Source organism: Notechis scutatus, chromosome 6, assembly GCF_049901735.1.
Source record: "Notechis scutatus isolate UNSWTSFEM ecotype Mainland chromosome 6, rNotScu1.2, whole genome shotgun sequence".
Taxonomy (NCBI): domain Eukaryota; kingdom Metazoa; phylum Chordata; class Lepidosauria; order Squamata; family Elapidae; genus Notechis; species Notechis scutatus.
In genome coordinates this window covers 57,428,462-57,449,869 of record NC_142014.1, presented here as the reverse complement: position 1 = coordinate 57,449,869, position 21,408 = coordinate 57,428,462, and the positions used below count along the sequence as shown (strand labels likewise).

At 39.0% G+C, this 21,408-nt stretch overlaps 1 protein-coding gene across 1 annotated transcript in view; it reads right to left on the bottom strand.

Moving 5' to 3' along the window:
* SYN3 (synapsin III) overlaps positions 1-21,408 on the bottom strand; it is a 200,136-nt gene that overhangs the window by 156,236 nt on the left and 22,492 nt on the right. Inside the window, exons 3-4 of the mRNA XM_026694961.2 lie at positions 8,824-8,881; positions 6,875-6,966 (exon numbers count right to left, since the gene is read on the bottom strand). Coding sequence (XP_026550746.2) covers positions 6,875-6,966; positions 8,824-8,881 — 150 coding nt within the window. The remainder of the gene's footprint in view (positions 1-6,874; positions 6,967-8,823; positions 8,882-21,408) is intronic.

Here is a 21,408-nt window from a genome sequence, read left to right as displayed (position 1 = left end):
CTTATTCTCCTTTGGGCTCCATGATCATTTTCTTCTGAAATGATGAGTGCCATCTGGAGAAATGTCTTTTAATCTGTCACTTGAAATAGAATGTCCTCATCAAGGAGATTCATCTGAAAGCAATATGAATGTCTTTCTAGTGATAGTTAAAGACTACTGAACTTTTACCATGGTTACCCATTAGTTTTGTTTTAAATCTTATGTTTTATTGCTCTTTATTGGATGTATGTTATTGCTCTCCTATGCTGTACAGCTGATTTTCTTTCTGGGTAGATGTGTGTGTGTGTGTGTGTGTGTGTTCATTCTTACTCAAAAACATGATACAGGACAATACTTTAAACTGGCCCACAAGCTGGATGTGTCACATGCTGGCCACGTCCACACAAGAGTTTAGCGAAGGAGGAAAAAATCCCGATATGTCATGTGCTGCCACCGTGACGTGAGTTTGACACCCCTGCCTTAGACCAATCAACTTGATTGTATTTGTCACATTTATTTATTACCACTATCTGTTCAGATTTAGAAACTATTATACTGATGGTTCTGTACTTTCTACTGATTTGGGGCAACTTTTCATTTGGTTGGAATTATGGATTGGACGTGGTTTGTATGAGCAGCAAGAGGTCAGGGATTAAGCACTGGACAGATCCATGGAGATTAATCTGAATACTATGAGAAAGGAATGATAAATTAGAGAAGAGAGAAGGAGAAATAAGGAGTCTTTCTAAAGGGTTCATTAGAAGTACGTTTTTATACTGACACTGCCAAACATCTCCCCTATCTACCTTCACTCATGTCTAATGTCTACCACATTACTTCAAGGGTAGTAACCTAAGACAGATGTATTGAGTGTCCCAGGGACTAAATCACCACTGTTTTGACCAAATGCTGAGTGTTTGCAGTAATCTGCCAAATCAGACTTCTTTCATAGAGACAAAGGAAAGGAAGGGAAGGAACTGATTCCAGAGTTCCAAGGCCAGATCCCTGAACCCCAGAATGTGAAACTGTGTCCTGGAAGTTACAATCAAAAGAAGGACTTTTATAATGAGCAGGAGGGAGAAATACAGACAGATACTTTTGATTATGTCTGGAGAACTATGAATAAAAGCATCAGAGCTTCAAATTGGCCTTTGGCTTGAAAAACTGAAGAACTTTGGAGTGTAATGAAATATGAGAAAACAGGAAGGTCCAGTCAATCTGTAAGACTAGATTAACCTCAGGGCTTGTAAAAAGATATTGGGAAGACACAACTAAAGCACGCATTGGAACAGCCATGGTCTTCTCCCTGAGAAAATTCTGGATCTTGAAAATATTCATCAAATTGAAATTAGCAATCTTCATTGTAAAATAAAGACATGGGTCTTAACTCAGTAAATCATTAAGATTATGAGGCAGTGAGAGAGAAAATTGTGGCAAACAGGAAGCCCTAGAAACAAGTGGGGAAGACACAATAGAGAATGGAAGATGATCAGACTGAAACATTACGCTGTCATTCTTATTCATAATTTAAGCTGGAGCAATGGGAAAACATGCAAGATGAAACTCCAATAAGGCATTTTGTTATGATGACCATGTGCCATCATTGGCATAATGTATTAATCTGAAAATCTAAGGTCAGGATTTCCTCTTAGTTCTAGGATGGGAGGAAAGTATGGCAATAACTAGCTATGCGGATGAGCTCTTTGCCTATTTCTTTAATCAGCATATATTTCTCCCTTGTGGTTTCTTAGTATTATCTACATTCTGCAATATACTGTACTATATGATTATCTAGTTGGCTATGGTGACCAATCAGAATTTCCTCTTCTGTAAGATCTTCAAGTCAAATCCATAGTATAATGGCATTTACTGTATTTTTCGCTCCATAAAATGCATTCCCCTCTGCAAAAGTGGGTGGAAATGTCTGTGCATCTTATGGAGCAAATATGGTGAATAGCAGCCGGGCTGCAGGGGCGTGGTCCTTTTACAGTGCTGAACCCCACCTCTTCTGTCTCTTTTCCACAGTGCAGGAGTCAATAGAGCTGGCACATGAGAGGACACCTATCTGTGGTCCTCCCAGGCTCTGCCTCCTGCCCTCACTACACTGCTACTCCATATTTGGTGCTCCATATTCACAGTGAGACAGTGCTCCATATTCATATTTTTTTCATCTTTTCCTCCTCGAAACCTAGGTGTGTATTATGGTCAGGTGCATCTTATGGAGTGAAAAATAAGGTATATCATCAAAATCAGCAGGAGTAGTGGGCACATAGGTACACAAAGCTAGAGAATATGAGAACACAAAAAGAAAGAAAATATGACTAAGAAAAATAGTGCACAAACAATTGTTGGTAGGAGGTGCTATTTATTTATTTTTATTTATTTATTCATCAAATTTATGTGCTGCCCATCTAACACTACAAAGTGATGCTAGGAGGCTTGTAGCATACATGGAAATTAACACATGAACAGAAAGATTGCTTTCAGCTCAGTTGTAATGATCACAGTCATAAATGTACAAAACAACTCTTTCTTATCCAAGGAGTAAGGAAAAGGTAAAATGCCCTCAAAATTAGCTTGATTCTTGAGGAATTACATAGACACCACCATGTTGGTTTCTTGGAAACACTGGTGGTTTACTATTCCAGGATGTGTGTTTTTTAAAAAGTCCCTGCTATATCTACATATCTAGTGTTTCCTGGTCATTTTCTGTCTAAGCAGTAACTAAATTCAACTCTGCTTAGCTTCCAAATCAGGTAATTTAAGCATAATAGCACTTAGCTTGCAAAAAAAAGCTGCTTCACTACTGCTAGGGGCTTAGACTTGAGCAGATCAACCGAGAATGCAAAATTAACATCAACAACCAAAGCTTAGACATTGGTCAGTGTGGGAAAAGAAAGACTTGCTTTAATTCTCTCTTCTCTCAACCTGTTTTTGTTTGATTAAATACGATCTGGTCAGGTCTATCAGGTCAGAATCCACTCTTAGCTACCACATAGCTTTTTTCCAAGATGATATGTCCTGACATTTTAGTTATATTAATTGCGAATGAAAGATGGATAGTCCTCGATTTACAACAGTTTGGTTAGTGATTGTTCAAAGTTACAATGGCACTGAAGAAAGTGACATGACCCTTTTTCACAATTGCAATCTTTTCAGCATTCCCCATGATCATGTGATCAAAATTCAGGTGCTTGGCAACTGGTTCATATTTATGACCATTGCTGTACCTCAAGGTCATATGATAACTTTTTGTGATTTTCTGACAAGCAAAATCAATGGGGAAGCCAGATTCACTTAACCACCATGTTACTAACTTAACAACTGCAGTGATTCACTTAAAAACTGTGTCAAGAAAGGTTGTAAAATGGGGCAAAATGCACTGAACAAATATCTCACTTAGCAACATAAATGTTGGGCTCAATTACTATCTGTAATTATGTGACATAATCATATTTCAACAATACTTTCTGGCTTATAAAAGCAAGACACCAGCCTACTTTTCTAATACAAAATACATTTATTTATATTTTTTAATCCAAAGAGATGCACATGTCCTCATCAGCATTTGAGATTATATAATTATATATTGGTATGGGATTTCTTACCAGCATGGTTGTGACACTTGTTTCACAACAATTGTACTCATTTTCCAAGATCTGAACAAATGAAACTGTTTCTGGGGGAAAAATCCCTTTTAACAATCAACACACCACAAACTGGACTGATCTTTTTCTACTGCTAAAGGCCATAGCAAGTTGTTTGCAACTATCTATTCTTTATTGACAGAACTTGAGAAACACACATTTGTTTAAAAAAACAGCAAGGACAAAGAAGTTAATTGGAAGGAAACAAAAACTCTAATATTTGTCACCTGACCACTTTTGTGCCATTCCTTTTTTTTTTTTTTTTTTTTTTTTTTAAACAAGTTTTATTAATTTTTAAAACACACAAATTGTCATTATTCATTACATGTTTAAACCTTTTTCATTGTCAATTTAACAAGTCAGATAAATTATAATTCTGTTTTAAACCATTTCCATACAAAATACCAAAACCTCTTATTCAATTTCTCTTTACTTCTCTTTACTCTTATTCAATATCATTATTATTATTTCATCTGTTTCTTTCTGACTTAGTTACCATTATTCTCAATCTATATTTCTACAATTTTTAACTAATTCTCCCCCAAAAAGACATATACACACAACACACAAAACATAAAAAAAAATCTTTTTGGAAAGTAACTTGGACCCAGGTGTCTCTCTCTTCATGGACTTCAATTATATTCATGCTCATCTTACATATCATTACTTATTTTATTTACCATTCTAAGCCTTCTATATTAACTTCCCCACATGTTTCACACTTCTTACTTCTATCTTAATTAATCATCTTAATTTGAATCATTATATTTATATCTTTTGTCCATTTTTATCATCCCTTTGTCTCATTCCTTATAAAAAAAAAAGAAAATAAGTTTCTCCTGAAATCATTAATCAGAGTATGATGCCTTTCTATCTCCCCCCTAAGTTAATCAAATTAATCTTTAAAATAATATCTAATACCCAATCCGATTTTGCTTGGTACATTCTATCTAACTAATACATCCAACATAATTAAGTACATAATTAGACAATAAATCCAAATATTAAAAAAAAATACTATAATAAAATTTTATAATAACATCAATACCATAGTCTTATTAAACTCTTTAATTAAAACAATATTCTAAACCTCCCCTATTATTAAGTTTTAAAGCCAATCATTTTTAAACATTTTAACATTTTAATCTCTTATCAACTCTTAAATCATTACAATACTACCATCTCATCTTATGTACCTTGCAAAATCTTTTTTTTTTTTAAATTATACTTTATCCATTATCCAAAAAAAAGTTTCTTTTTCATTTAATTTCAAGACATTGTAGCTTTTCTCCACCTTTTCCCTTTCTTTCTTCTCCCAACAAACCTTTCTACCCCCTTCTTCTAGCCTCTGCCTTGCCAGCTTCCCTTCTCTGTCGTATTCCTTTTCCCTTTTGTTTACTATCATCATATTGGTTTTGCACCTTATTTTTCCCTTTCTTAAATGTTTTTAGATCTTAAGTCCTTAAGTCCTTTAATTTTCTTCTTTTCTCTTCTTTTCTTTTCTTTCTCTCTTCCTTCTTTCTGGATCAAGTTCTGAGATTCATTAAAGATGGCTCCTTTCTTTCTTTCTTGTTCCTCTGCTGTCTTCATCTGTTGTAATGTTTGTTGATAATTAATAAGCGCCATTTCTAAGAAAAGGAAAGCTTCTTCCACACCATCTTTACCATTTTTTTTGCTTGTTCATATTCTTTTCTTAGTTCCTCAACAGAAAGAGCCATTATAAATCTTTTCTTTTCTTTTCCCCTTCTTTCTTCTTACAACAACCAGAATATTCAAAAGAAAATAAAATAAAAAAAAAACAGTCCCAAAGTTATCAGTCAGTCCAAACCAAGGCAGAATTCTCACTTTCTCCTTCTGGGGCAATATCAATCCAAGAGAAAGAAAGTCCAAATCTGTTTAAAATCTTATTGCAATATATTCTAGTCTTCAAATCCTTAAGGCATCTGCTCCAACAAATCTTAGCATACAAATGTTTTCTTTTAATCCTCTCTCTTCCCACTCATCGCTTAAAACCAATTTTCACCTAAAAGAAATAGGTTTCTTAATATCCAGTTATTTATTCCGTAGGAAAAGAGGAAAGCTATCCTTTCAGCACCTTCACAGCCGCTTTTTCCTCTTCTGGCAGGTATTATTCAGAAAGTCATACTTTTCAGGAATTTTATTAGATATGTCTTAGAGTCCTAGGAGCCAAGAAAAACTTTCTCCTTTCAAGCACTTTCTCCACTTCCTCCTGCGCATTCTTACCCGGCTGCCAGCTTCTTTGTGGCGGCCATTACAGACCGCCGCTGCACCGTCCTGGGAAAAGGGAGTTCTGCCGGCCAGGGAGGGAGTCTGCAGCACCCCAAACCCTTCTCCGGATCCCCCTACCTTCAGCTGCCCCTGCAGGCAGCCTAGCTCCGTGCCCGGCTGGGTCGGAGCCCCAAAACAACTAGCGCGGCAGGGATCGCGCAGCTTCGCAAATCCCTGCCGCTCGCGAAGCCGACAAACCGGAAGACGACTTTTTTTTCTTTTTCACAATTGCAATCTTTGCAGCATTCCCCATGATCATGTGATCAAAATTCAGGTGCGTGGCAACTGGTTCATATTTATGACCATTGCTGTACCTCAAGGTCATATGATAACTTTTTGTGATTTTCTGACAAGCAAAATCAATGGGGAAGCCAGATTCACTTAACCACCATGTTACTAACTTAACAACTGCAGTGATTCACTTAAAAACTGTGTCAAGAAAGGTTGTAAAATGGGGCAAAATGCACTGAACAAATATCTCACTTAGCAACATAAATGTTGGGCTCAATTACTATCTGTAATTATGTGACATAATCATATTTCAACAATACTTTCTGGCTTATAAAAGCAAGACACCAGCCTACTTTTCTAATACAAAATACATTTATTTATATTTTTTAATCCAAAGAGATGCACATGTCCTCATCAGCATTTGAGATTATATAATTATATATTGGTATGGGATTTCTTACCAGCATGGTTGTGACACTTGTTTCACAACAATTGTACTCATTTTCCAAGATCTGAACAAATGAAACTGTTTCTGGGGGAAAAATCCCTTTTAACAATCAACACACCACAAACTGGACTGATCTTTTTTCTACTGCTAAAGGCCATAGCAAGTTGTTTGCAACTATCTATTCTTTATTGACAGAACTTGAGAAACACACATTTGTTTAAAAAAACAGCAAGGACAAAGAAGTTAATTGGAAGGAAACAAAAACTCTAATATTTGTCACCTGACCACTTTTGTGCCATTCCTGATGACCTGCATGTCTACCATACAGCCAGCAGTTGAATAGGCAGCCAAGTTGAGTTCTGAAAACTCTGCCTGAAGTGGAAGAATAAAAGAACACAGGGTTACTTGATAACAAAACACACAGAATAGAGTGACCTATTTGCAAAATTCTCTTTCAAATGGAATGTTTGCCTCAAGATTTCCACAGCAGCGGCATGTCTAATTAGTGCTGTTTTGCACAGGAAACACTCAAGAAGTGTTTATAGTCTAATAAGTGGACACTGAATTAGGTTTACTGCAACCATCAACATCATCACCATCATCATCATCATCATCATCATCATCATCATCATATCCAACAGGAAAAATCTTTAAATAGGACTTGAAACATCACATCTGGGTTTATTTTTGAAATCTGGCTTCACTGACCAGCTATAAACTTAACAAAGTTTTGCGCTTGTGGTATTGGCCAAAATTTTCATTATATTTTGAGAGAATTCCATTTGAAAACATTGAACAACTTTAGAGCGTAGTGAATCTGGGCAGTACATTGCATTATATAATCATTCAAAAATAACCTTTTTTTCATGCCTGACCATAAGAAACAACATTGCAAAATGACTGCAGGCTAGACTAATTCCAAATAGGTTTCTCCAGTTCAGTTGTACTTCAAGAACCTTAATCCACATCCCACAAGCCCACCAGATCAGGAAAGGTTGTTTTAGAACAAATCTATAGTTTACTTATACAAATAGTTCAGCAAATTCATCGAACCTGAGAACTGTGGAATAGACAGGACAAAAGGCTAGGCTTTTTCTCTCGCTAGGCTTGTAGATTATTTAATGCATTTGTGTAGACTAAAATATCTTGTAGAATGGTGAAGAAGAGTTACCCAATTTGGACTACAAAAAAAAGCACATGACACCAAGGACCCATGTGTCAGGGCTCCGACAATACACCCCCATTCAAATAGTAAGTCTCTAACCGCATCTCTCAGAGTAAAAAAAATGATTTATTAGGAGGGACCATGTCAGCGTTACCTGGATGTAGCCGACACTAAGACACATCATTCATTTCACATTTGACCCTGGTCTTCCCCCAACTTCTGGATGTATATTCTCCAATGGGACACATCCATAGCCAAGAGTCATCAATCATGCTCTCCAGTAATAATCTTCCTCACCAACAGCTTCGGCTGTCAGAGCAATTATCTGAAGCATTTAAGGAGTGCCCTACTTTCCCAACTCCCTTTCTGCTGACAACTAAAAAGACCAAAGAGGTATATTTTTTAGTTGACACCGTGTTTCTTAACCATGTCAAATTAGAGATGTGTGGATATCAACTCCCAGAATCACCAAATCAGTTAGCCTTAGGTTCTGTGTTATTGGGAGGAAAAAGATAGCTTTTAAAAAACCTTTTTTCATAGCAAAAAGTCAGAAATAAAGCCTGACCTGTTTTACGTCAACAGTGTGAGGTTTGGCACATCAGAGATGAAGTAAAACAAAAACAAATTATAAGCTAGCCATGCTGGGAAGATAGAAGTTAGGTAGTAGTGATAGTATTACAAATTTCTCCCAGAATATTTTGAAGCAATATTAAATTATTTTCCACAAGGTTTAATTGTTTGGACATTTCACTTATAAAACATTGTACTTTTCCCCCTTCAGAACAGAGTAGTTTTTCTAATAGGAACAACAACTTGTTTTTCTGAGTAAGATAGCATTTCCACTCAGCATCAAACAAAAGTATAACATTCTCCAGCATGGTTAAGTAGGTGTGTGGCAGTACACTCTGTACTCTACCATAACAGAAAAGTCAATTAAATCTGAGGTAAGCAAGCTCCAAAGTATTCTTTCAGATAAAAATCTCTTCCTAACTGACACCTGCAAAGCCAGGAGTGAATGAAATGCCTGCACTGCTTTTTGAGAATGGGTTTTTCCCCTCACTGACCTGTTCCACTCGGATCTCAAATTCCCCATTCACCTTCTTTCCTTGAAAATACTTAGCCCTATAGGAAAAAAACAGAGGGGAGAAAGAAAGAGGAAGAGTATGCGTTAAATAAGTTTATTTGTCCCCATTCATCTGGGCTTTTTTGAAAAAATATATGATTTACAAGTTTGTTTAGTGTTGTTTCTCTGCTTTGGATGATTTAGACAAGACGTTTAAAAAAAACAGATTCTCTGAAATCTTAATTTAACCCATATAAACTGCCTGGTTTAACATTCTAAAATGGAGGGGAAATGATTATGTTATTGCGAGACTGATGTTTATAGTAACTTTATAGTATATATAGTTAATACTTATATACCATAGCATACCATATGGTATAGTAACCATGGGCTCTTTTAGCACCTTAAATAATATAATTTGACTTGAAACATGAGCATGGCTAAAGTATAAGGAGATGGGGATCAATGAACTCAATCCTTATGACTCCTTATCCATAGTGCAAACATGCTGCAGCCGGTTTTTCTGTTGTTTCCTCATAATGTTATATTTGTCTTTTCTTTAACTGTTGCTTTCCATTAGCAAAAATGAGTCTAGCTGAATTCAGATTTTCCAAGATAAGAAATAAATATCTTTATTTGGTTCATGAATTACATCGAAAGATATTATGTCCAGTTTCATTGTGGTGAAGCAGAATAGCAGAAAGCCACTAGAGGGAATAGGGGAAGAAAAATCTATTACATTGCTTTATATATGTCTAGAACAGGAGTATCAAACTCAAGGCCCATGGGCCAGATGTAGCCACAGGGTGCTTAGATCTGGCCTGCAGGCCCTCCCTAGAAATAGCAAAGGACCGGCCCATGGTGCCTCTGCCAGTGAAAATGGAGTTTGGGAGGGCCACACGCCACCCAGGGCTCCATTTTCAGCCATGATGGCCTCTTGCAACCCTCTGTCAGTGAAAACAGAGCGTGGGGAGCCCACTCCCGGCCTGCCCAGGCTCTGTTTTTGGCCGTGACAGCTTCCTAGAGCCCTCTGCTGGTGAAAACAGAGCCTGAAAAAAAATATTTCTTTGTTTTTGCTTTATTTTTCCACTGGCCTTAGAATCTATGTACCCTTGGGTTCACTGTCTACCTTGATTGCTTTGAAGCATTCCCACTGTGACTTATAGACATTTGTTCTCTTCCCTTTACTAGCTGTAGCTTTCACTACCTCTTTCATTGCAGCAGTTCCCCTCTTGTGATCCTCAGTCTACCAGAGTGAGCAGTCATTCTCTAGCTGCCCTGCTTTGTTGCTGTGAAAACAGTGCAGGGCCTCTTTCAATCTGTTCCTCCCTGGTGCTCGAGAACTATCCCATTTTGACTCCTTGCCTACATTCTCCCTGCTGTGGTGATGATATTCATCAATCAGCTTGACTGACACATACTACAGCATGAAGTTGCATTCTAGCAGCAACATGGTTCTCTCTACTGTAATTTCCTCTTCCATGTTCTTGAGTTGCTATATAGATTTTAGCATTAAATTCACATTTTTTTTTAATTTTATTCCATGTAAACTCCTTGGTCATACATTAAGAACTTAAATTAGCCCTCTCAAGCAATTTCTATAGGGAAATTCACATTCCTTCAACTATATTTTGTCTTGTTATACTAATTGACTGTATATTTTCCATAGACAAATCGATTATAGCTCTTGGTTTGTTATCTCCTCTGCTCTGGCTCTTTCTATGGTAATAATTTCCACAGAACATCTCAGTGTGAGACATTTCCATTTTAGAATTAAATATATTTATTCAACCCACTTTACCCCACATTATAGTAAGGGATTCTTTTTTTTTTTCTCACTCACTAGCCTCCATACTAAGGCAGATAGGGATGCAAATTTTATGCTGGCATTTTTTTATTTTACTTTTTGCAGATTCAGGGACTGGTATAGAGTACTTCAGCATAACCATGTGGTTTCATTTATTGTGTTACTGCTTGGAACTGATTGCCTGCAGGAAATGTTTAGCATCTTAAGGAACTTAAGAACATTGGTCTGGCTGATTATGAACTTGTAAGCAAATCTACATATCCTTCCATTGACAAAGAAGGACAACTGGATTGTTCAATTCGTTTGTTTAAACTTCCTGAATTGAATTGAATTTAAATTAATTTAATTTCCTGATTTGTTTACATATTAAAAAACATTTTGCAATTTAAATCTTTTGTTAGTTTTAGTCTAAAATAACCTCATAGGAACCATCTAGGCGGCATTTATGAAGCTGATCTGTATGGATTTTTTCTTCTCTCCAGCATTTTTTACATCAAAAGAAGAGAAGGTTCATTCTCACAGGCTAGCGCCTTGTATTAACTTTTGCCAATTGCCCTCATTAAGTTTTATAATAATGCTATATTTCCAATTATTTGATAGCTCTTATTCATTCATCTTAATAACAACCCTCTATTATTTGTAATCTAACCCATCATTTTCTTTCAGTATGTTCCTGAGGCTGTAGGTAAAATTCTTTGGAACTAGTTCTCTTTATTATTGTTATCAATAATTCATAAATTAAGAGTAAAACAAAGACCAGGAATGATAATCTGAATTTTTACATAAGAATATGAATAGGATGGCACAGTAGCTGGAGCAGGGGTGTCAAATTCAATTTCATTGAGGGCCACGTCTGGGTTTGACCTTGAAGGGACTGGGGGGGGGGGCATGGCCATAATGGGTGTGGTCAGTTCAACGTCACTCGTGTCGGGGGCATCTGTGGTGGCCCAAGTGCTCTGCCACCAAAAATGGGTTCCCGAATTCCATTTTTGGCTGCAATGGCCTTCTGCAACCCTCTGCCATTGAAAATAGAGCTTGGGAGAGCCGCACATGGCCTTCACGAGCTCTGTTTTTGCTGTGACTGCCTCCTGCAACCCTCTGCCAGCGAAAACAGGACTGTGTCTGGCCTTCCCAAGCTCTGTTTTCATTGGCAGAGGCACCGCTGGCCAGTCCTTCATTGTTTCCAGGGTGGCCCTGCGGGCCAGATCTAAGCACCCTACAGGCCTGTTCTGGCCCCCTGGCCTTGAGTTTGTTATCCTGAGCTAGAGGGATACCAGTTATAAAATACTTCCTGTGGAGAATGGAAATTCTTATTCCTCGATTAACTGCAGACAGTTATAATGTTCAGTCTTCTGGCCTGTAGGGTAATGCTGTTTTTTAATTTAAAAATCAATATAGCTAATATTTTATTTCCTTACAAACTTCAAATAGTATAACTGAGAGGACTATTTATATGGAACAAAATGTATTCTTTGTTTGTTGCTCATATTTTATCAATAATCATCTTGTTCATGTCAGATAGTCACTTTGTTCTTGGTGTACTGCTCTGTTTATTTTCTGCTTTATTCCCCCCACTTCTGTTTGTTATTTTATTTGCAATGAATGAAGAGAATTATGAAAGAGTTGAAAAGGAATGCATGGATGGATGCAGTGCTATTCTTAACCAAGCTTCCTCAGAGAGCACTGTGCACATTTGTTTTGTATGTACTGGAATTAGATGTTTTTAAATGTTTTAATGGGTTTTACTGTTTTAAAATGTTTTAAATATTTTAATTGTAATATATTTTTGAATTATGAGCTGTCCAGAGTCGTTTGCTCAGAGGGGCAGCTATAGAAATGACATGAAATCAATCAATCAACAAGTTTTCTATTCTTCTCCAGAAAAAAAGTTTGATGATATCAGTATTGCATTCCCCTATGTTTGCAGAACTGGCTGCTACTGATGCACATGACACTGTAATAAACACTGTAATTTATTTGCCTGTCCATATTTTCTACTATTGTAGGTTATTTTGTAATTATACTTTTTTAATAATAAAAATTTAAATATTGAGTTCACCCAAGTAGCCTGTTTTGCAAAGCTTTCTTCCCATTCTATTACTCAAAATCTTGATGGTCCCAAAATACAGTTATCATGCATCCAAAATAGAATCATGCTTTGCTGCTGTGTATACATCTCTAGTGTGTGATTCTGTTAGGACAGTGTTGATGGTTCCTTACTGAAATTCAGACATGGCCAATTTTAAGAAAAGTTGGTGATGTTTGACAAGATAGCAATGAGAATGTGAGGATAAATTCTTAGCAAACAGTAAGTAGGACATCTTTATGTTGGGGCAAAAAAGCTTTGTTGATATCTAATAAAAACCATCAATATAAAAAAATCAGCAGAAAAGGAATGCAAGATTTGCACAGTAAAGCAATACAAAATGAATAAAAGATAGAATCCATATGACAAGCTACAATTGTTCTAAGTTATAACCATCTTTAGCTAATCTGCCTACTCATTTTAGGGATCTAATTCCATTGTTTTAGAACTAAAAGCACTTCAAGAAAAGATATAGAGAGGTATAAGAATACTTTGGCTGGTTGGCAGGAAAATCAATGGTATTGTATGAGTTGAATTAAACAGCCTATTGGGCTGGCAATGCACTGTATGTGGAGAAGGAAGACTAATTCATATTTCCTTTGACACTAGTGTCACCCATATCCTTTTGCATCTATATCTAGATTAAGTGAAAATGAAGCTATAGCACAACAATATGACCAGTTTCTCATCTTATTAAATGTTTATAGGTTGTAACAGTTGGGGAAGCTTCTATATCAGAAAGTACTGAACTAAATGGACAAATGATAAGACAGCTCTTAAAGTGCTATTATTCTCTCTTGGCTGAGTGAACTCTTTGCATGAACAGAAAACCATGCTGACACAACTTTATTTTATATAATATTCAGATTACTCTAGTATATCATTTGCTTATTCCCTATAAACCAGGGGTGTCAAACTCACAGTCCATTGGCCAGGTGTGTCACGTACTGGCCCCACTCAGCCCATTTTAGTGAAGGAGAAAAAAGTCCCAATACGTCACGTGACGCCGCTGCGACGACACGAGTTTGACACCCCTGCTATAAACAGTACATCAGGAATAGTTATAACACCACACAGCATGGAAATGTTTGTAATGCATTTGTTTTCAGTGGAAACAATCCAGCTGAGATTTGGAAACAAAGAAACTTAAAAACCCCATGAGGACAATAAACAGCTGAAGTTCACTCCTGGGGCTCAAGCCACATGTCCACTACAAACTATATCTGCTTTATTATCATGGGTGACATGCCCGACCTGCTTTAGCAGGTGGTTCAACTTATAAATCCACTTCAGCTATAATCAGTGTATAAAATGATGTGTATGCTAACAGCCAAAGCAAGTCATTTCCTGAAGCTATGCCATCTGCAACTGCACACACTTCACTTAAGGAGCTCATTAAGCAGACATGAACAGGCTAAGGAAACCACAACCTGACAGCCGCAGAGTGGATTAGCATTATCTATCTTTCCTAATGCCAAAATCCACTCTTGTCTTCTCAACCACCCCCTTTTCAATCATTACCTTTATTGCTGAGAAGGAAAGATGAAGAAAGAAAGCTATCTGGTCACCCAATCCTTAGTCACTTTGAGCTCTGGCTCAATTCACTTTGAATTCCAGTTCCAGATGCTGCTAGCAATACTTTATATGTCATTGTGCCTTCAGATTTCTCCCATAGCATAAGCCTAATTTTCAAGTTATGCCTATCTTTTCTATAGCTTCTTTATATCATTGTCAGATGTCTAAACCATGATAGTTTATTTTTTAATAGTTCAGCTGCACTTTTGGCTTGCATAATCATAATGTTATCTTGGAAGGCTATTTCTATGAACACACTAATCCACAGTCTTGGAATGGGGAGAGTAGGGAAAAAAGGAGGTAGCAAATGATGACATGTGCATCATAATGTTCTGATGCAAATGATGACCACCTTTTCAGGTTTGTTTTGTGCATGTAAATGTTAAAATTTTAATATCTTCACAGCTTGTTATGAATGCAACTCATGCCACTGCTGTTCATATTATAATTTTATGTTAAGTGTTTGTTCCTATATTATATTAGGAACTTTATATCAGATGGTGGCTACATGTTTTAAATAAATAAATTAAATACATGTAACTAGTCTCCCCCAAAATATGGCATATGTTTTGTGTACCATTTGGATTTTTCAGCAATAAATCACATGATGTTCAGTAAAGAGAGAGTGGAATGAAGGCTTTTGACAACTATAAATTACATTCTTCCAATTTATGCTTAGTGCTATTGCATAGAACTGCCAACTCATTGATGAATAAAATGAAATGGTGTAACTTATTGCATATAGTAGCTCGTATCTTGTGCCAAGACTTGGCACAGTCAGGGAGCTGCCTGGAGCTTCTGAATAAATTGCTTTGAGTGCCTAATTGGTCTGGCTGTTAGTATACCATCCATGTAGAAGAGCCAGGAGAAAAAGCAGATAACCGAGATTCTAGGAGGCCAGCTGCCTCACATTTTGAAGCAAAGCATCTTGTTTCATGGCTCCTGGAAAACAGTTTCTCCAATTTTTCTTCTTTTTTAACTTTATTTCTTTGGAAGGTTGATTTTAACTGCTGGATTTTATTTTCTAGAAATAAAACTATTTCATTTTTCTTTTTCTGAAATAAAATTTCAGAACTGATTCACTACTGCACCTTGAAAAACAGTTCTATGAATCTATCTACAGGGACTTCAAAAGTTTGGTACAAAATTTCTATGGCAGCCCTTCATTCCTATTCTGTTGTTGTTCTTCCCCAACCAAAACATTTTTGGAGTTCCCAAAAAATCCTAAATCTCAAAAAAAAAAAAAAAAGAAATACTGTGGTTTTAAAACATTTGAATCTCTGCATGCTTGGGTAGAGAATCAAGGGTGGGCTGCTGGGGGTTTGCAGGAGTTTGAGAGAGCCCCTAGTTAAGATTTTGTGCAGTTCGGAGAACCCCCAAATCCCACTCCTGGGTGGCTCCTCCCATCCTACCCTGCTCCTCCCAGGAGTCCTCACGCAGCCCGTTTTGGATGAAGGTAAGTGCAGGGCACATGTGGCGGCTCGGGGAGGGTGAAAAACGAGCCCCCTGGAAGTTCGGGAAGGCTGGAAAGGAAAGCTTCTGGAGCCCGGAGAGGGCAAAAATGCCCCTCTGTCATGGTGCAGGAGGCCAACTAGGCCATGCCCATCATGGCCACACCCATCCAGCAACTGGGCAGAGAACCCATTGCTAAAATTTTTGAAGCCCACCCCTGTAGAGAATGCTTTTTAATTGGCAGGAACTCCTACCAAAGCCTGCTTCTTGACTTCATTGCTTTTCCATTCTTCTCAACCATCAAGTCTACTGAGTGCCATCACTCTTTTCTTTGCTTGTAATAAACAACATGGCAGTATAAGATTCAGAAAGGGGTTTTCTGGCCAGAGGGAACTTTCTGTGTTCCCTAATTAATGTACATTAACTCAAGTGTTTCCATAATTGGTGTGGTGAATATAATCATAGACCCACTATAAGACATTCAATTATAATGTTCTGAGGCATCTTCAAAGAGAGATAACAGTGACCATGTGGAAGTGGTCTCTATCTGTATCTTGCAGATGCTTTACCATCACTTTTCTTAAACATCATGTTTTATTTTATTTATTTAGCAGATTTATATAGCCACCCATCTCATAAATATGTGAATCTGGATAGCATACAAGACAACAATTAAAAACTCCATGATGATTTAAGAACCAAAATAAGTACAGTTAAACTAATAAAACCCAAGAGTAGGAGAATAAACATCAATTAATGTAACCTCATACACCTACTTTATTAAGAGTTTTTGAAAGTTTGAAAACATTCTACAGTGTTTCTTAGAAAATAAGGCCGGGCCTTATTTTCTTTTGACCTTTGAAAAAACGGCTAGGCCATCTTTTCTGGGATAACTTAATTCTCCCCCCCACACACACACCTAGAGCGCCCCACAGGCAACCATGCCTCGCCATCAGATGCTCCTAATGGCCAATCATGCGGAGCATGGAGAGCTCCCTACCCCCGCCAAGCGCCTTTGCTGCAGACCCAGGTATAGTGCTGACTGCAGGCCAGGTCAGTGGGTGGGCGTCATCGTCGTGGATGTCAGCCTTGGTGGCGGCAGGGCACTTTGTGTCATGGGACCTTTGTCAGCTGCCGCTGCCGCTTCCTCCACCACTGTCACTTTCCCTTCTTCCCTCACTGCAGCTTATGCCACGTTCGGAGTGCTGCCATTGAGCAAGACGCAGAGGCTGAAGTCCCTGCTGGACATTGCGGCCCAGCAGTAGTGGAGAAGTGGCTCTTCCAGTGGGTGAAGGAACGGTTCAAGCGCATTCCTCCACTGGCAGCGTTTCAGCCGCTTCTCAGGCAAGGGAGCTGCCGCCATAGCTTCCACGGTTCCTGCTGGCAGTGGCACCTCTCTCGCCAGCGCCATTTCCAACAGCAGAAGCAACAGCGGTGGGACAGACCCCGCTGCCAATGAGAACTGCCTGCCCTCCTGCAGGAGCATCGCTTTGCCAGCAGTGGCCAACAAAGGTCCCGTGACACAAAGTGCCACGCCGCCATCGCGGCCAACATCCACGCCACCACCACCCGCCCACTGACCCAGCCTATAGCCAGCACCATACCTGGGTCTGCAGCAAAGGCACTTGGTGGGGGTAGGGAGATCTCTGCACTTCGCCATGATTGGCTGTTAGGAGCAGCTGGCGGCAAGGCATGGCTGCCCACGGGGTGCTCCTAATGGCAAGTTCCTCCCCACCTTCCCCTCCATTTCACATGTTTTAAAATAGGCCTAAATTTTGGGGGAGGGCTTAATTTCACCTCAAGCCTAGAAAACATGCTGGGCCTTCCTATGGGGGGTGGGGGTATTGTTGGAGAAACATGGTACATCATTTTGTAAACTTTAAATTGACAGCAAGAGTTTCTAGGATCATGTTTGTTATGGCCAAAATGGGTAATTTTTACTACTGTGCAGTATTAAAAAATATTGAGAAGATTATAATGTGTTATAATAATATATGAGCTGCTTTGCAATGTCAATATAAAATAGTTGTTCAAGAACTAAAACATTAGAAGTAATGTTTTCAGAATTCTAGTTTCTCTTAAGGTTTAATAATAGATTTCTTTAATAATATATAATGAACCACTTTCTTATGCTTCCTACGTAACAGATAGCTTTATTTTAGCGAAACATTGCAAAGTATGTTACTTTCCAGTAGCATACTCCAAACAAGACCCTAGGGGGTTAAATGTAGTACATTTAAGGAAACTCTGCTAAAGTAATTAGGCTACCAAATTTGACTCACATGACTGTATTTATAACCTAGGAGGAAATATTTTCCAGACTCCTAAAGCCTATTTTTGTATCAATGTTAATCCTTATAGTTCTTGGCTATTTTTTTTGCGAGGAAAACTGGATCCTATGCTGCTTTAAATATATACTACATAAAAAAGTATAAATACAAGTGGCAGCAGACTTATGAAACTCTACCCAGTTATGTGAGAAGTGTTATTGGTCTTGACACTTTGACAAAATTACATGGAATCAAAGGCATTAATTGATTATAGTTTAAATTTTATACCAGGCTCAAAATCTCTAGGCAGCTGTCATGTGCGGTAATTCTGCACCTGATTTGCTTTGTTCAGAACTGCAGTGGGTTTGTTTTTAATATTGTGCAGGGTAGAAATGTGCTACTGAATGCATTTTGAAAATGATCAGTTAGTTTTAGGTTAAACCTGTTCTCATATCAAAATGACCCTGGTCAGTATATATTTAAGCACACTATTAGTATTTTCACACTAATAATATTTACAAAGGAAAAATTGCAAAAGACGTGCAGTAGTTCATGACTTTGGAGATACACCCAGACAGAGCTACTATCTGATATATTTGTGGTGTGTATGTGTTTGTGTGCACGTGCACATCATTTGTAACAATTCCTAGTCACCTTTTCTTTTGTATGGCAAACACTCAAGGACTACAACTCAGGATTTATTTTCTTTTGACATGCTTGTTGAAAGGAAATTCTAAATATTGTTTTTTCCCCCTAGAATTCCACAGAGACTTTCTCTGCGGTTTATTTTTTATTTTTTGGTAGAAAAAAGTGTGCATTTTTGTTTCCCTATTCAGAATAATCCATATGTAGACATGTAAGATGAGCAGCGATTAAAATTTATACTCTGAATGAAGCATTTCCAGTCAGAGGTCCTCTAGTCATTGCAATGAGCTTAATTTAGTTTTAGCTGAGTTCAAATAATAGCACTTTCTAATATAAACAACCAGAATTGTGGAATCATATGATTGAAAGGGACCTTGGAAGACTTCTGGTTGCAGAACAAATTATCCTATACAAATGGCTGTACAATCTTTGAAGCCCCTTCAGTGATGGAGCACATATGACTTCAGGAGGCAGACTGTTCCACTAATATTCCTTTTTATTTTGAGTTTGGATCTCTCTCTGTAAAACTTCCACCCGTTAGTGGGCATGATCATTGAATGAAATGAATGAAAAGTGTTCTATCTCCGAGGGTAGGCACAATAACAGAGACGAGACATCGAATTGTGACTTCAACTCTTTATTAGTGACTTCAGGAAGCAGAGCAAAAAGAATAGCAACAGCAGCTCCTTTTATAGAGCTGGCTGCTGTCAAAGCATCCAATGGTTTAAGTTTGCTGCGCTTGGAGCGTCCAATCGCGGCAGCCCGTTAACTAGCCAATCAGATCAGTCCCAATTGACCAATCACGACTCGCTGTCAATGAACCAATCAAAAGTGCAGGATTACGAGCCTGCTTGGAAACGGCTAGTCAGGTTTGCAGGCTTACGAGCCTGCTTAGTTCGGAACACCCCTCCCCTCTAGGGGAGGGGTGATGTATTCGCGCAGGTAGGCAGGTCTTCGCACCTGTCTACCTGATTTGCGTTGTTCAACCTGCCTTAGCTCGGATGCTGGTTCTGGTGGGTTGTTTAACGGTGACCTGGCTTCTATGCTGGGTATCTTTGGAGGTGACTCAGGGATGCCTACAACGATGTCCCTGTCGTCTGGGTCCTCCGAACTTGCTGACCTCACTTGGCTGCTGCTGCCTGGGGAAACGACCGTCTGCCATGGGTCCTCGTCATCAGGTGAGTATGCTGGGCTTGGATGTGCTGACTGCGGGCTAGCGAGTCCTGGGGCAGGTCTTATTTCGTTTTCAAAATCCTCGGTTTCCCTTCCCCCTCTGGTTTCGATGTCAGAGTTCGTGGAGGGGGTAGTTAGTAGCCTTGAATGCAGCTGGTCGATGTGGCGCTTCCACAATCTTCCATCTGTGGTTTCTAATCGGTAGGAACGGGGGCCTGTAATTTGTGTTATCTTGGCAGGGACCCACAAAGGGTCACCTGTAAAATTCTTACAGTGTGTTGCAAACAATCTGTTTAGTTTTTTTATGACTGCTTCTGTGGTTGTGGTCTTCATCTTGTTCACCTCGAGCCAGTTCGAGTAGGCGTCCACTGTTATCAGAAAGGTATGGCCTTTTGTAGGTCCCGCAAAATCGATGTGGATGCGGGACCATGGACCCCTGGGCGTTTCCCATTCCGTTGGGGGTGCTTTTGGTGGAGCTGCGTGCGTTTCTTGGCATTTGTTACAGGTGGCAACCCAAACTTCGATTTGTCTGTCCATGCCTGGCCACCATGCGTAGCTCCTTGCCAGCGCTTTCATACGTACGATGCCCGGGTGTCCATCGTGCAGCACTTCCAGGACTCTGCGTTGAAGTTTTTCTGGAATGGCTACTCGGTCTCCCCATAGCACACACCCCTTTTGGGAGAATAGTTCTGTCTGTCTGTTTTTGAAGGGTTTGAACTTGTCATTGGTTTTGATTTCTGGCCATCCCCTCTCCACCCAGCTGAGGACTCGTGCCAGACAAGGGTCTTTTTTTGTTTCTAACGCGATATCCTGCGCAGTTAGTGGAGGTGAGGGAAGCATCTCTATATGTAGCGTGGAAAGTGTAGGAGCTGGGTCATCTAGGAACTCAGGCAATGGCGAACGGCTTAAGGCGTCAGCATGGGGAATGGCTTTCCCGGTCGATGTCTTAACTGGTAGTCGTATGCGGCTAAGAACTCCGACCAACGTGTCATTCTTGGTGATAGGATGTGGGAGTTGGTTTATCCCTGCCAATATGCCAAGCAATGGCTTGTGGTCTGTGATTATAGAAAAGGATCGTCCATATACGTATTCGTGGAACCTTTTAATTGCGGATACAATAGCAAGGGCTTCTTTATCCAATTGACTATAGTTCCTTTCAGTTTTTGACAAAGTTCTTGAAAAGAATGCGATAGGCGCCTCTGTACCGTTTGGTAGAACGTGGCTCAGGATGGCTCCTACTCCAAAAGGTGAAGCGTCACACGTCACAGTCAAGGGTAGTGTTTCGTTATATTGGATTAATACTGCATCAGATGTGAGGAGGTCTTTGACTTGTTGGAAGGCTTGCTCCTCTCGAGCGTCCCCAAAACCAGGAAGCCTTCTTGTCGAGGAGCCTATGCAGGGGTTCAGCAACAGTCGCCTTCTGGGGTAGGAAGATGTTATAAAAGTTAATGAGGCCCAGGAAGGCTTGGAGGTCTGTCTTGTTTCTGGGTCTTGAAGCGTTTTTGATAGCTGCTAATTTCTTTTCGGTAGGGTGAATACCATGCTTGTCAAGAAGGTAGCCAAGGAATTCAACCCTCT